The sequence below is a fragment of the Centruroides sculpturatus genome, unplaced genomic scaffold (assembly GCF_000671375.1).
Source record: "Centruroides sculpturatus isolate CEXI.00-Female unplaced genomic scaffold, Cexi_2.0 scaffold2030, whole genome shotgun sequence".
NCBI classification, from domain to species: Eukaryota; Metazoa; Arthropoda; class Arachnida; order Scorpiones; family Buthidae; genus Centruroides; species Centruroides sculpturatus.
Window position 1 is genome coordinate 16822 of NW_019386125.1, and position 14521 is coordinate 31342.

The window sequence follows — 14521 nt, forward strand, 5'->3', positions numbered from 1 at the left end:
AAAGAAGCAGTGAAGTAATATTTGTATTAAAATCCTATCAAGAAATAAGGGAAAACAAACAACAATAAAAGACGTGTCAGAATTAATACCGAGAAGCGTTAAATTGTATTAAAGTTTACACACGATAACGACCGTTTATATACGTAAAGAAATTCTCAGAATAAATAAATAAATAAATAAAACTGCAAGAAGTATTTTCTTTAAATTGCCTTGAATTATACTGTAGTAAATTATAAAAAAATAAAATAATTATAATTTAATTTATTTCGGTGTAGAAATGCTGTAAATCATGAAAATTTATCAGTTTTATCTCCTACATTTCTCACAGCGGGGATATTATTTTTACTTGTTAAGTTCATTAAAATTTATATTACAAAATCACGATGTCACATAAATCAATGCAGAAATATAATATATTAAATTAATTTATATTATATCAATGAAACTACGATATATTTTGTAATTCTATTATTTTTTTTATATGCCTGATGGAACTTTATGGTTAGTTTATCCTATACTATAATGAGGATATTATAATAATAGATTGTGGTCAACCCGAGGATTACTCTTTGTCTTATTGCTATACATAGTTGAGAATATGGCAATAAAATGGAAACAAATAATATCTGATTGTTAAAGTGCTTTACTATTGAAATATATGTTTTGTAAAGCAAACAATAAATCATTGGAAAAAATCCAAGATTTAGACCAAAAAATGTTCTGTGTATTGATAAAGTATTATTCTTAAAAGTAGCATTTTCTCGAATTGAATCGATCAAGAATAGAAAATTGTGATTTATTTAGGAAACAAAAAGGATAACTTTTCGTGTTATTTAAATATAAAAATACATTTGTTAAATTTTACCGTGTAGTTGACTGAAGAATATCTTCTGCTTGGATCCTTCATAATTCTCATTTGTTCCCATCTCTTTTTTAATGTTGCTATCACCTAAAATAATCAAAATAATCGAAAAATTATAAAAGAAATAATATAAAAAAATATTTCTTATATTTTATATTATACTAAACCCCTTATACGGAACACAACTGTGCCTAGATATTAATAGAAAATTTAAATTATTACTTATACTACTTTAAAGCATACTCACACTTACTTATACTATTTTAAAGCATTACTCACACTTATACTACATTAAAGCATTACTCACACTTATACTACTTTAAAGCACTAATCACTTACTTATACTACTTTAAAGCATACTCACACTTACTTATACTATTTTAAAGCATACTCACACTTACTTATACTACTTTAAAGCATACTCACACTTACTTATACTATTTTAAAGCATTACTCACACTTATACTACTTTAAAGCACTAATCACACTTACTTATACTACTTTAAAGCATACTCACACTTACTTATACTACTTTAAAGCATTTCTTATTTTACAGCACTACTAGAAAACATTGTAATATGTGAAAAAATTCAAATTTCGGGTAATAAGCACGCTGTTTTTTAGCCAAACAGCAATCAAAGGTCACGCGAGGTATATAAGTTATCAATCAGTTTTAAATTTAAATACATGGAATATGTACTAGATTTTGTGATGTAACTATGCAAACAATATTGAAGAGAGATTTCAGAAAATATGAGCTAAAAATAATAATCGAAGACACGTAAAAAAAAAGATATTTATTTTCCGACATCCAACTAGAAAATTTTGGCTATTTTCCAATCAAACTTCTGTTCCGCGTATTAAGTTACGTTGTTGTTTCGATTTAATGTATTTTTAATTTTACTATCTCTTCTATATTATTCTACTTTTTGATTTAATGTAACAAGTATAGGACCTACCAGTGGCCGAGTGGATAAAACCACTAATCAATAGAGTCGTGAGTTCGCGCCTGGCAAAGTAGAGTTTTCCGGGTTTCCTTCACGTTTACAACACCTAAATAGGGACCAATTTCCAATTGGTATGTGGGAAAGCGTTGCTGTATATACAAATAAATATATAACAATGCTAAATTCCAAGTAATGCAGGTCCCCCACGTTTTACTTCTACCATATTTTCTACCTTATGTTGACACTAAAATGAGTAAACTACTAAAAAATATTCCACTTAGATACGTGTTTGTTCTTCTTAGTACAGGTTTATATAGTAAAAATTGTTTGTATACAGTTTATTTTTTTTCAAACTCACCCAATTCTCTAACAGTAGAACGTTATACCTTCAAGGGACCCAGCAAATTTGAATTAGAGGCAATTGCTTTTTTTGCCCATAGGATAATGCCCCTCTGTTTTCTCATACAATTATCATTATATAATTGTACTATAATATAGATATTTCATAGTTCTTTCACTTATATTCAAGATAATTCGAGAATAACTTACCTCATTGTTAAAAAAACAGAACAGCAGCGAGACACATAATCCCTGAAATATATTATAATAATAGATTGTGGTCAACCCGAGGATTACTCTTTGTCTTATTGCTATACATAGTTGAGAATATGGCAATAAAATGGAAACAAATAATATCTGATTGTTAAAGTGCTTTACTATTGAAATATATGTTTTGTAAAGCAAACAATAAATCATTGGAAAAAATCCAAGATTTAGACCAAAAAATGTTCTGTGTATTGATAAAGTATTATTCTTAAAAGTAGCATTTTCTCGAATTGAATCGATCNTTCGGCAAGTGTTGTATTATTTTAAACGACAACATGCTTTGTTGAATGTTATATTTTTGCGGAAAGATTGATCGAAATATATATATAAAGTCCCTCTTTCTTGTGTAATTTTCGTATCAAAATAAACTTTATTTCTACTTCCTTGGAAATAAGAGTGGTTATTAACGAGTAAACTGACATTAAATACCTCAAGTGCTTAAAGAGAAATCGATACAGAATTATGAAAGACATCCTTTAGAATACTTTACACTGTGTCATTGAGTGTCATTTACCTTGGACCATGAAGAAAATACGCATTGCTTTATAGTACTAGTGTCGAGGTTCGTACCCCACGCAGAAAAGGATAGAACGGTGCTAATATTTAAACCCCGTTCTTAGAGAGAATCATGAATATGTTACTCGTTTTCATCATATATTTATGTAGTTATGAAGCAACGTATTCGCTTAGCAACAACAATACATGTCACTTTTTTCGACGTGTTGACTATAAACTACCTTTTCTAGTTGTATACGTCGCTTGTTATCAGTATAAATTTTGTGTTAGATCTGTTAAAGAAGGGATGTAAACAAATTTAAAAGTAGTATTATAAGACGTCATAATATTAATCTAAATGAAGATATCAGATACATTCCTTTAACTGAACGATATTCATAAGTTGTTATTTGATAGTTCAATACGTTATAAATTAAGCTTTTCATTTATCATTTATATCACGTTACTAAGACTTATAAAAAAGAATTAATAATAATAAAAAATGAATTTATTTAAGAAGTTTTTGCGTGTTTTGACGTTAACGTTTAAGTATTAAGAGATTTATTAATGATAAGAAGTATTAAAAAGAGTGTTTGTGAAGTGATTTTTGAGTAAATAAATACACGTAAAACGTAATTAATTACTATAAAAATCGTGGGTGTAAGAGTTATATATTTTAATTTTAAAATATATATTTGGCTCCTGTTAAAATTATATAAGATTTTTGACTGTTAACATTTATTTTGGCTCAAATTTTGACACTCGTTTAGATGAAGATTGATCATTTTAGCATATTTAGTGAGTGAATATTTGTTTCTAAAGTTAGTAAGGTCATTTAAAATATTACAAATATTATATTTTTGCATAAGCCAACAGGTAAAAAAAAATAAAGCAAGGTTTTTTAATTCTATTTTTGGTAGATTGACTAATGAGGAAATTAGGGGAAGAGAAAAATACCTTGAATGTGATGAACAGCTGAAACAAATTAGGTGTTGAAATTAAAGATTGCAAGATAATTTATATTTTTAATTGGCACTTATGACCTATTTATGTTGCAATTATTATTTAAGTACTTAACCACTATGAAAAGTAACAAGTTTTCTAAGACTTAATTTAATTGAACTTTTCCTAATTAAAATTCTATAATATTGGATTAATAATTTATATTAATTTTTATTTATAATTAATATTATTAATTGGTACTTAATTGCAACATAAATAAGTTATATATATATATATATATATATATAATGGATATATATATGTATATATCCATTATTTGAACAAATTATTTATAAAATTTATATAAAGCCTTTTTATTAATATCGTTTAAACTCGTTAGAAGATCACGTTGCGATTTGGCATTGCATGTACGAACAATTTCATATTGATCACGTAAACTATCAAGTTTCATACATTTTAATAACATAGTGAAAATGTGAAAATTCGTCAGAGTTACATAATAAATATTTACTATTATTATTGTTGAATTTTATATAAATATTTTTTGTGTAGAGTGAATACTTAATTAATCGAAGTTGGATTAAACAGTAACGAAAAGCATAAACCATTAATTAAGAGCTTCTTTGCATTTATCGCTACACAATGTTAAATTTAGATTCATTCGATAAGATAAAGATAAATAGGATTTTCGAAGGCGAAAAGTTAACTTGTTGCTGTTCAAATCAATTGTTTATATCAATATTTTCGTTTCCCGTTGTCAAAAACTGTGATATCCGACTATTTCTAGTACTTTGATTAATTCTATTAATACTAGGAGGCCAGTTGTTCGTTGCAAAAGCAACAACTGTTCCTGCGATACAGCTTTAAACTTTTACCGTTAGACAATTCGTTGGTTTCGAACGGTCGTTAATCTCCAACTCTCAGAAAAAGTTTATTTGAATTTTAATATATAACTTCGAATAAATATAAATTTCAAAATGCATTTAAAAACAAATAATCGTTCTTTTTAAACTGTTGTTACTANTAACTGAAAATTTAAAAAAAAAAACATATATTTAATTTATTTATCTATTAAAATAAAAACATAAATTAAATAAATTACAAAAAAATGGACAAAAAAAAAATGTAATGACTTTAAAATTTATGTTCTGACACTAAAAAAAAAGTAAAAAAAAATATATTACATTAATAAAATGGCAATTTTTTATGTTTATTTTAAAAGAATATTTACAGTTATTTTTTAAATAAATAAATAAATAAAATGCATTAAAAATCCTTTAATAATTTATTATTCTTACTGTCTAATATGATTTGAATGAAATTTATTGATGAAATTTTATTAAAGGATTAATTTTTTTTATACACATCTGGAAAATAATAAAGTAAAGTAAAGTAAAGTAAAAAAAAATTCCTATAAAATCTGCTTTATGTAATTTTAAATAATATTAATCAATGTTGCGAGTCGTAGCCTATTTATTTATACTTTTTTCTATTTAAAAATAAGTGAGTTAACTGAAATTTTTCCTTCTTGGATATAATTGAAATGTTTTCTGGATTCTGTAAATATTCTAACTTTACAAATAAAATTTTTTAAATGTCATTCTTAATTTTTCACACTTTCAATACAGAGAATAACATTTCATTAATGTTTTGCAAGTTACATATTATAGAGAATGAAACATATAGTGTGTGTTTGTGTGTGTAAAAGTTCTACCTAAATATAAAATACATGAAACCATATCTTGTTTATTTAAATTAAGATAAACACAAACATTAAGAAAAGAAAATAAGGTAATTCAGTTGAAAATCCTTACTTTTCTTCCCTTTATAGTATAGATAAATGTAAAGTTTTATATTTGTATGCAAATAAATAGTGTGCAGGAGTTTTTCCTATAAATAAATATACATTAACAGATATATCTTGTTTATTTAAATTAATATAAACACCAATACCTTATGTTTCCTTCTTTAAAAGAGAGAGAGAGAGAGAAACATTGAGAAAATAGCTAAATTTTCTTACTTTTTACTCAAATAAATTCATGTTATATTCTTTAAAGTGTAGAAAAATGTAAGCTTTCGTGTTATTCTCTTAGAAAATACAGACATGCCCCTTCCACAAACATATATTTATACCAAAAAAATGGAACAGAGATGTATGATAAAGTGTGCAAATCACACTATTAGTTTGGAGAAATCAGTTAAAAATAAATACATAGAATCATAAATTTATTAAAGGAAAAAAAAAATACTGTTTATTAGAAACTAATGAAACTATTATGTAAGTTATACACTTACTATTAATGATATACAAACTGGTCCTGACAATATCCATAAATATTTACTGTCATCCATCCAGCAACTAGAAAAAGAATTATAGAATTGTTTTCTTTTTATAAATTAAATGCTTAATAAACTCTTATTTAATTAAAATTGTATATTAGAAATAAATTAAAATGATTAAACAGGAATTGTTATTACATGGTTTTTTTTTTTATCTAACATAAATACATGCTTATCATACTGTAAATATTTATACTAATTTTTACACTAAGCAGTTATATAAACATGATATAAGAATTGTCCTTACTGTAAAATATTTTCAGAGTGGCGACTTCTTGCAACTCCATAAGCTACGATCAAAACTACAGGAAATCCTGAATAAAAGTTTACTTTTTTTTTTAAGTTATAAATTAGTAAAATAATTAAATTTTAATATACTTTGTTTAATTAACTCACCCCAACCAAGAAAGTATAACCATATTAAAACTTTTGATTCTGATAAGAAAGCAATGACAAGTAATACATGAAGATATAAACCTTCACACAACATCCAAAAATAATTAGTTACCATGAAGTAATATAAAAGAATATGTAAAACCTGGCAACTTATCTATAAAATTACATGTATAATTAATTAATTAAAGATATAAATTAAGAAGAAAGTAGAATTAATTGAGTAATCTTTCCATACTTTATTGTCTTTAACAATCTGATGATTAGCTACAACAGTACTGTACCATATTATCCATAGTATGCTACTGACAAAGAATGAAGTGAATAAATTTTTATGGATAATAACTCTTGTACATTGCAAAGCTCTAGAAAATAAAGAAATTTTCATTAATAATCTGTTAAATAAACACTTTTATGTACTTTGAAAGTTAAAGAAAGAGAAATTGAATTAAATTTTAATCAAAAGTCATTCTTTAATTTACTTTGATATAATTACATCAAAAGAAATTCTTGATTGATAGTCACTTTGATCAAATTATATTGAAGAATTTACTTATATACACTTTCAAAAATGTATTGATTTAATTTATTTATACATTCTTCCATTAATAAATTCATTTTAATAAGTTTTAAACACTACTTTATACTTACTTAAAGTAAAAATATATGAATAAAGATATGATCAATGCTGTTGCTGATATTGCATATCCACCCATCTGAAGTGAATTAATCAGTTGTCTAAACTGAAAAAAAGTAATAATAATAATGAAAAAATGACTAATTTAACAATAAATCTTCTTAAATATCTAATTGACAGTAAATAGGGTATACTTTCAAATCTTCATAGTCTACACAAGTAGTATAATTGGACCATGTTTTGTTAGAATGAGGATGTTTAAACCATGTTCCATCTTCATTACACACTTTATATGCTGTTCCTAAGTTAATTATACTAAACAGTTATTAGAATTAATCAATAAAATTCTCTAAAATTTACACTAGAATGCTTTAATATATATATATAGGATATAGGGCCTATAAGATAAATTTATTTTCTTATACGTACTTTCTTCAGAATTGGGAAATATCATAGCTGGGCATTTGGTGTAAGCTATATCTCCAGCTTTCGTGTCATTCCAGCATCCCCATCCATCATAAGTTCTTTCACAATATAACCCATCTGTAAGTAACATAAATCATAAATCAGAACAATTCTTATTATTGCTATATTAGAAAAGAAATATTATATATTTAACTATACATAAAAATATCAAAGGTATTATGATGTACTGTACCTAACGGTTTATGATCAGATAATATAATTTCTGTAATACATTCTTCTAATGAGATTTCATCCATTGGTGCCTCATAAGGATTCCAATCAGAAAGTGATAATTTCGTTAGAACATACGTCAGTAACTTTACATCTGGTACCTGCTTCGAGTGTAAATAAGACAAAAAAATGTATGTAATTTGTAATTTCTCACATAATTTTCTAATAAACAGAAGGCTTACATAATTATATAGTCGTAAAGCGAGAGTATAGACCTATAATCGGGCCAACCTTGTATACCTTTAATAACCCGTTAAAGGCCTCAGTACACGAGTTTAAAGTTTAGGGCCTCACATTTTCAACTTATTTTTTATATACAGTGAAGTTTGAAGCTTTCTTTAAGCATACAAGTCTAACACCAACCCCATTTGTGATCATACAAAAGGTGGTATTTAAGTGTTTAAATTAAATTTACAGGAAATATAAAGGTTCGCTTTACGATTTCAAAAAAAGGAGAGAATTTACATACCAAAATATTATCGAATTCTTTCACATAGTAATTAAATTTTTTGAATTATAAACAAACGCAAATAACACTCAAAGTACATAACTAATATAAAAAAGTGTCTCGACAGTTAAGATATTTGGTAAACTTACATATGGAATACATCGAAACACGTGGGTTCGGTTCTCATCTGTGAAAACTCCTTTTATTTTTTTGACAGACTTAAGGTAGGCTTTTTTATTTTTTTACCCCCTTAGGCTGCAACGTGGTTTTAGACTTTGAATGTCGTGCGTTTATTTTTTGACAAGTTGTTTACATAAAATTAGAATAGTAAGGAAAATATTTATATATATGCATAAATTCTTACTTTAGAAAAATTAGATAAACAGGAACTGTAATCGATAATGTCAATTTGGCTTTTTGGATCAATAGGCCAAGTACCATCGACTTGACAAAATCTTGTGGCGTATCCTAAGAAAATAATTACTTTCGAGTAACTGTTAATGACATTTTAACAGGAGAGATGTGTTTTAAATAAAGGGTAATGTCGCAATTTTTGATTAACAGATGTGTTATTTTAATAGTTTACATCTACTACACGAAGGAATAAGAAGAATTTCTCTTGTTATTCCTTCGTGTATGTGTACGTAAATGAATAATTTCATGTACATTACGTTGCTATAACTTACTGATTTCATCATCTATTCACAATATTCTATTTACAATTTTTAAGTTATAAAAATATATATAAATCATACTCGCTTCGTCTCCTTCGTATATGATTTTTGGACATGTAATAGTAGATGTTTTCCCAGCAGGTGTTGGCAACCAACAACTCCATCCATCAAAATCAGTTGGACAATATATTACTGAAAATAATATATAATAATAATGAGAAAAAAAGTAATGTTAACATTGTTTAAAGTAGATTTTAATGGTGAGAATTACTCGTATCGTTGTAAGAAGTTTGCTCAAGTTGGGAACTGTAACACTCCCTTAGGGCACGTAACTGCTTTGCTACGAACTTCTTCTCCGTGTATGATATCGCCATCTGTTGAGACGAATTAGAAATTGTCCCAAAAGTTATCTGAAGAGAAGACGTGTCATTGTAGCACAAACAGATGAGGGGTGTAATTATGAAAAATTTAAAAAAAAATGAAGAAAAATTCAAATATTTAACTAATATAAAAAAAATCCTAATAAAAAAGCTGTGTTAACATTTATAAAATCGCTTGTAAAAATAAATAACTCACCCCTAAAAGGTAGAGAACGGTAAACTTAAACATGCTTAACCTGCGAAAAGAGATTAGTGTTAGTTAAACAGAAAAAGCACGTGTTAATTGGTTACTGGTGTATCACGTGAGACTGCGACGTCAGCGTATTATCTATAGTATTATGAAGTGATAAAAATCGAAAGTAAAGAATTAAACTCCTTTTAAACTTACCTTTGTAAGATTGTGCGTGCTTTGACAATGGAAAGCTTTGATGTTCTGTTTTTATCGCTTCCTTTAACACCCCAATGAGACTTCAAGGACAACGTTCCTCTGTAACGTCATCGGTCATGACGTCACGGGTCAGTATTGCAAGTTTTCTTCACTACATACGAATATTCAAAATCACACTAGTCGATTGTTCGACCTCACAGAATACCAAAATAGAGAAAGTCGTGTTATTGCATGGGACCATCTTAATGTTATTTTAGTGTGACGTAAACAATTCGGTGACTTAAAGCAAATACTTTTCTTCGTTTTAATCAAGAAAATTATAATTTAAATTTATAATAATTGGTATAAATTTTTAAACTCGTGTGTTAAATCACACCAGCGTTGTGTATAGGTTTAAAAATTCGCATTAGATTTATTTACCTTTTTTAAAGGAAAATTTGATATTTTTATGAATGTATTTGTATTTTACACGTATTTACGTGTATTAATTTTTCCAAGAAATATTTCTACGTGTCTTTCGTAACGGTGTGTGTGTGTGTGGGAATTTTTATGTGTTTAGTACAAACACACATAAAACACTCCAATTAACTCTCACTACTTGTGAAAAATCTTCCTTTACGCTTATAAAAAGTTAATTTTCGTTATAATATCACTTTACTTACAAGAAAAAGTATTAATATAATGTAATATTCAAGGTTATTTACATAGAAATAGATCATCACTTTTAATATTTGACACACTTATCAACCGATCACAAGAGACTCTCTTGTAAATATTTTCTAGATACTTGATTTTAAGTGATTTATAAATATAAATAAGGTAAAATATCATTTAAACGCCTTATAAATAACTAACATTTAACACGTAAATAAGTAAACTCCAGCGTGTTTAACTCTGATTTGTGAAGTTTTAAGTGTTATAACTTCTAACTGTCCAGCAAACCTGTAACCAAAATTGGTATGTGACATCCTTTTCGATGTACTTTTATAAATATCTTTGTATAATATACGGAAAATAAATAAGGGAAAACAATTTATATTATAATTCTTTAAAGTTTTATAAAAATAATTTACAGTGGTTGAAGTAATTCTATATTCAAGGATCGTATTTTGCCTGTACTTTGTTCGTGATATCACATACGTAGAGGGGGGAAGGTATTGTATATAAAATGCATTAATTTATAATATAATTTTATTCCGTAGCTTATTCTAACTTAATAAATATATAATTTTTTATCAAAATTATTTAAAAAAAATTGGCACAGAAGTATTACAAAATCCCTGTTTACACGCACGAATCGAGTGGAAACAGGATGCTCTATCGAAAATTTAACTTCCTTCTACAATACATTAATTACATTATCGATGAAGGAACTTAATATTTGATACGATCTTAACACAACATGAAAACAATTTAAAATTTCAACTAACGAATTTTAATACATTAATCCATTTTAGTATGTAACAACCATCCTTAAAGCTTAAACTGTGTAAAGAAAGGATTTTTGTATAATACCTTTTATATCCCTAAACAATTTATGGATTCAGCATCTAATAAACATGATTAGATGCGTAAGAGATTCGTGTAGAAAACGAAATTCTCTTAAACAAACTTCAGTAAATTATACAGTTATCATAAATGATAATTTATTATTCATTTGTATTGACTGTGGTTATTTATTCCTTTTCGATTACATTAAAAGTCAAAGTGTATATACGTTACCAGAATTTCTACTGTACAATATAAAGCCTTTACTAATCTCTAACTCGTATTCTTCAATGTTTAACAAGCAGCAATGACAGATTGAGAGTTGATTCATTTGCATATAATCTGTATTAAAGAGCAGTGAATAAACTTTTGACGATTTTGCATTTCCTGAATAAGATTTACAAATGACAGAATCGGGTTAAACGTGAATAAAATTATGTATTTTCCTTTAACGCAACGTGCCTTACAAGTATATTACTAATAAATGTTTATTACACTAACACCCTTTAACTAATTATATAATTAAGTTAAATTAAACGAATTCTGGTTAATTATTAAGTATATATGTTTACTTTTCATATGTATTTTTAAGATGTTTTTAAAGTAAAAGAATTTTTAAAAATTTTTGAAAATTGAAGCCCTATTATTTTCCGTTTGACTGTCCTTCCTTAATATCGAGAAGGGAGTTAGATAGATTAAAGTCGAGACCAGATATGAAAATATTAGAAGTTAGACACCAGATTAAGTATATTGAATCTTCCTATTTAGAGAGGAAGTCACGTTATTTCAATTGAAATATTTCTCCTGACTTACTAGCACGACTTTCCTGTTAACAGGAAAAGTATGATGTACAGGGGTAAGACACTAGTGAAATTGAGAGCATTGTGACATTGTAACAGTAATTAATTGTTGGTTATTATTATTATTTTATTAAAACGAAACGTTGGAATACAATTTGGACATACTCTCGAGTGATAAAATATAATTATTATCCATAAAAACACCATTAAAAATCTTTATTATTAATCAGAAAAACATTATCAACATTAATTTCAAATACTTCACATAGATTTATTATTTATTTTCTCGTTACATACTTGAAAAACTTTTCAAACAAATTGAATTAAGTCTATTTTTGGATGGTCAAAATTATAAAAAAAAATGCTACCATTTGCATTAGTGTTTTTCAACGAATTAATTATTCAAAATATTTTCAATCGTAACATTTCTCCTTTTAATAATACATCATGTTGTTTTCGACAATGTTGATTTATATCTTTAATGTTTTATTATCAGGACCTATGTTTAGTAGCAGTTTCAGACATAGGTTACTTAGGCTTTAAAGAATGGTAGATAGGCTGAAATACCAATACTCGAGATCTTAAACCTGTACAATATCAAATATAAAGCTTCACATTATATATAAAATTACATAATTATAATATGTCTTACATAACCTAAAACCGTAGCTACATATCTGGTGATTTAAGTACCCAGGTCCACCAGTGGCCGAGTGGATAAAACCGCTAAACAATAGTCGTGGTCGTGGGTTCGTGCCTCATTAACGTAGCGTTCTCCCGGTTTTCTTCACTAGCCAGGGTCCGTTTCTTCTTATATAATTCAAAAATTTGGCATTAAATTAGGTTGAAAAAATTACTGTATTACAGTCGACCCCCCTTATAACAGTGTTGATTTTTCCGTTTTATATGAATTCCATGTTGTACGAGTCACTTACATTTTACAAATACGTGAGCCGTTCACAGCCCGGCACACGTATTTCTAAAATCTAAGTGACTCGTACAACATGGAATTCATATAAAACGGAAAAGTCAACAGTGTTATAGGGGGGTCGACTGTATTATCAACGATACCAATATCTATCTAAAGACTATTTTCGAATGATGACATCACAGGAGATGGCCGTTATCTATCATACAACGGCCAAAAGCTGCCAGCAGGTGTCAAAATATTCAATCAGCATTTTAAGAAATGGGAAAACTGCCAAAATACACAAAGTATCTCCCGAGAATTTCACGTAATATTCTATGTATTTTTTAAAAAAGAAAATTTCCATTTTTATTTTATTTAATATCCTCCCTCTATTTCTACGTTATAATAAGAGATCAAAGAGATTATCACAATTAATTATCTACCCCCTCCAAAAAACACCCTAATGGGGTTGTCGGTGTACACGAAGGTGATTTATGTAGAGGTGATCGATATACTAAAAATATGATTGATTAATGTAAAACATGTTTTTAGAAAATAATTAACAATGTTGAAGTGTAAGAAAATCTAGAATTTTTAATTTATTTTAATTGTTCTTTTAATGATAAGAAATGAAGTTTTAATTGTTTAAGTGTGTTTTTTTATTTAGATAAGAATATTTTTCTACTTCTTACAATCTCTAGAACGTTTGGATAATCGATAAGAAGATAAATTATATTAGGTAATTAGCTAAGATTTTCTCCATCTTTCAAAGTATTACGCATCTACAGGGAATAAAACGTATAATATAAGGCATAAACCTAAGATTTTTATGTTTAAATTCAAGAAAAATGTTATCTTGAATGATATTTTTAGCATATAAAGAGGCGAATTAAAGTATACAAAGATAATCTGTTATAATGATCAATATATACATTATAAATACATATATTTATCATTCTCGATCATAATTAACTTTGGTTTAATTAACAGTAATTTTAAAATTTCTCAAAATTATCTTTCATGCGATAATTTTAGATATTAAGACAAGGTAAATAAATATATTAAGAAGAGATTTATAACACGAAAATTTTCGTTAATTATATAAAACGACTTTTATGTAGTTAAGGCTATTCCTCTGTAAATTTATTTATAGAAACACGATGTAAAGTTTAAAGAATGTTTAATTGATAATGATTAAAGTGTTAAAAGATAAGACAAAATTATAATTAGAATATTAATTTTAAATTACGCCTTATCACAATCAGAAAACCTCAAATTACTTGACTATTATTACGTTTTTTTCGTCTCCTTGTGTTTTTCTTTCAGTTTTCGATACTCGCCGCGAGATGGCGTGATGGTAGATTTGTTTGTAATTACCTTCTAGCACGCCACCTAGCGATAATTAAAAGAAGAAAGGGTCTTTTTTTCAAGGAAAATTACAGCTTTAATGATCATGTCGAAGCGGAAAAAAATTGATGCGGTGCGTAAAAAAAT

General features: G+C 26.8%; 2 protein-coding genes across 3 annotated transcripts in view; one reads left to right on the top strand and one right to left on the bottom strand.

Moving 5' to 3' along the window:
- Window positions 1-5401: 5401 nt before the first annotated feature.
- Window positions 5402-9921, bottom strand: LOC111613724 (calcitonin receptor-like). Of its 2 annotated transcripts, none has more exons than XM_023355062.1 (13): window positions 9830-9921; window positions 9638-9677; window positions 9333-9471; window positions 9143-9253; window positions 8752-8855; window positions 7902-8040; window positions 7673-7786; window positions 7438-7544; window positions 7258-7349; window positions 6845-6971; window positions 6610-6763; window positions 6461-6527; window positions 5402-6232 (listed from the first exon to the last, which is right to left on the bottom strand). In XM_023355062.1, exons 2-13 carry the CDS (start codon window positions 9668-9670, stop codon window positions 6157-6159), a joined length of 1263 nt encoding a protein of 420 aa, XP_023210830.1. In that variant the 5' UTR covers window positions 9671-9677; window positions 9830-9921; the 3' UTR covers window positions 5402-6156. The 2 variants fall into 2 exon arrangements, with proteins under 2 accessions (XP_023210830.1, XP_023210829.1); XM_023355061.1 differs by having other exon boundaries at window positions 7902-8043.
- LOC111613725 (calcitonin gene-related peptide type 1 receptor-like) overlaps window positions 9862-14521 on the top strand; it is a 38598-nt gene continuing 33938 nt past the window's right edge. Inside the window, exons 1-2 of the mRNA XM_023355063.1 lie at window positions 9862-9957; window positions 13695-13766. The gene's annotated coding sequence lies outside the window, so the exon portion shown is untranslated. The remainder of the gene's footprint in view (window positions 9958-13694; window positions 13767-14521) is intronic.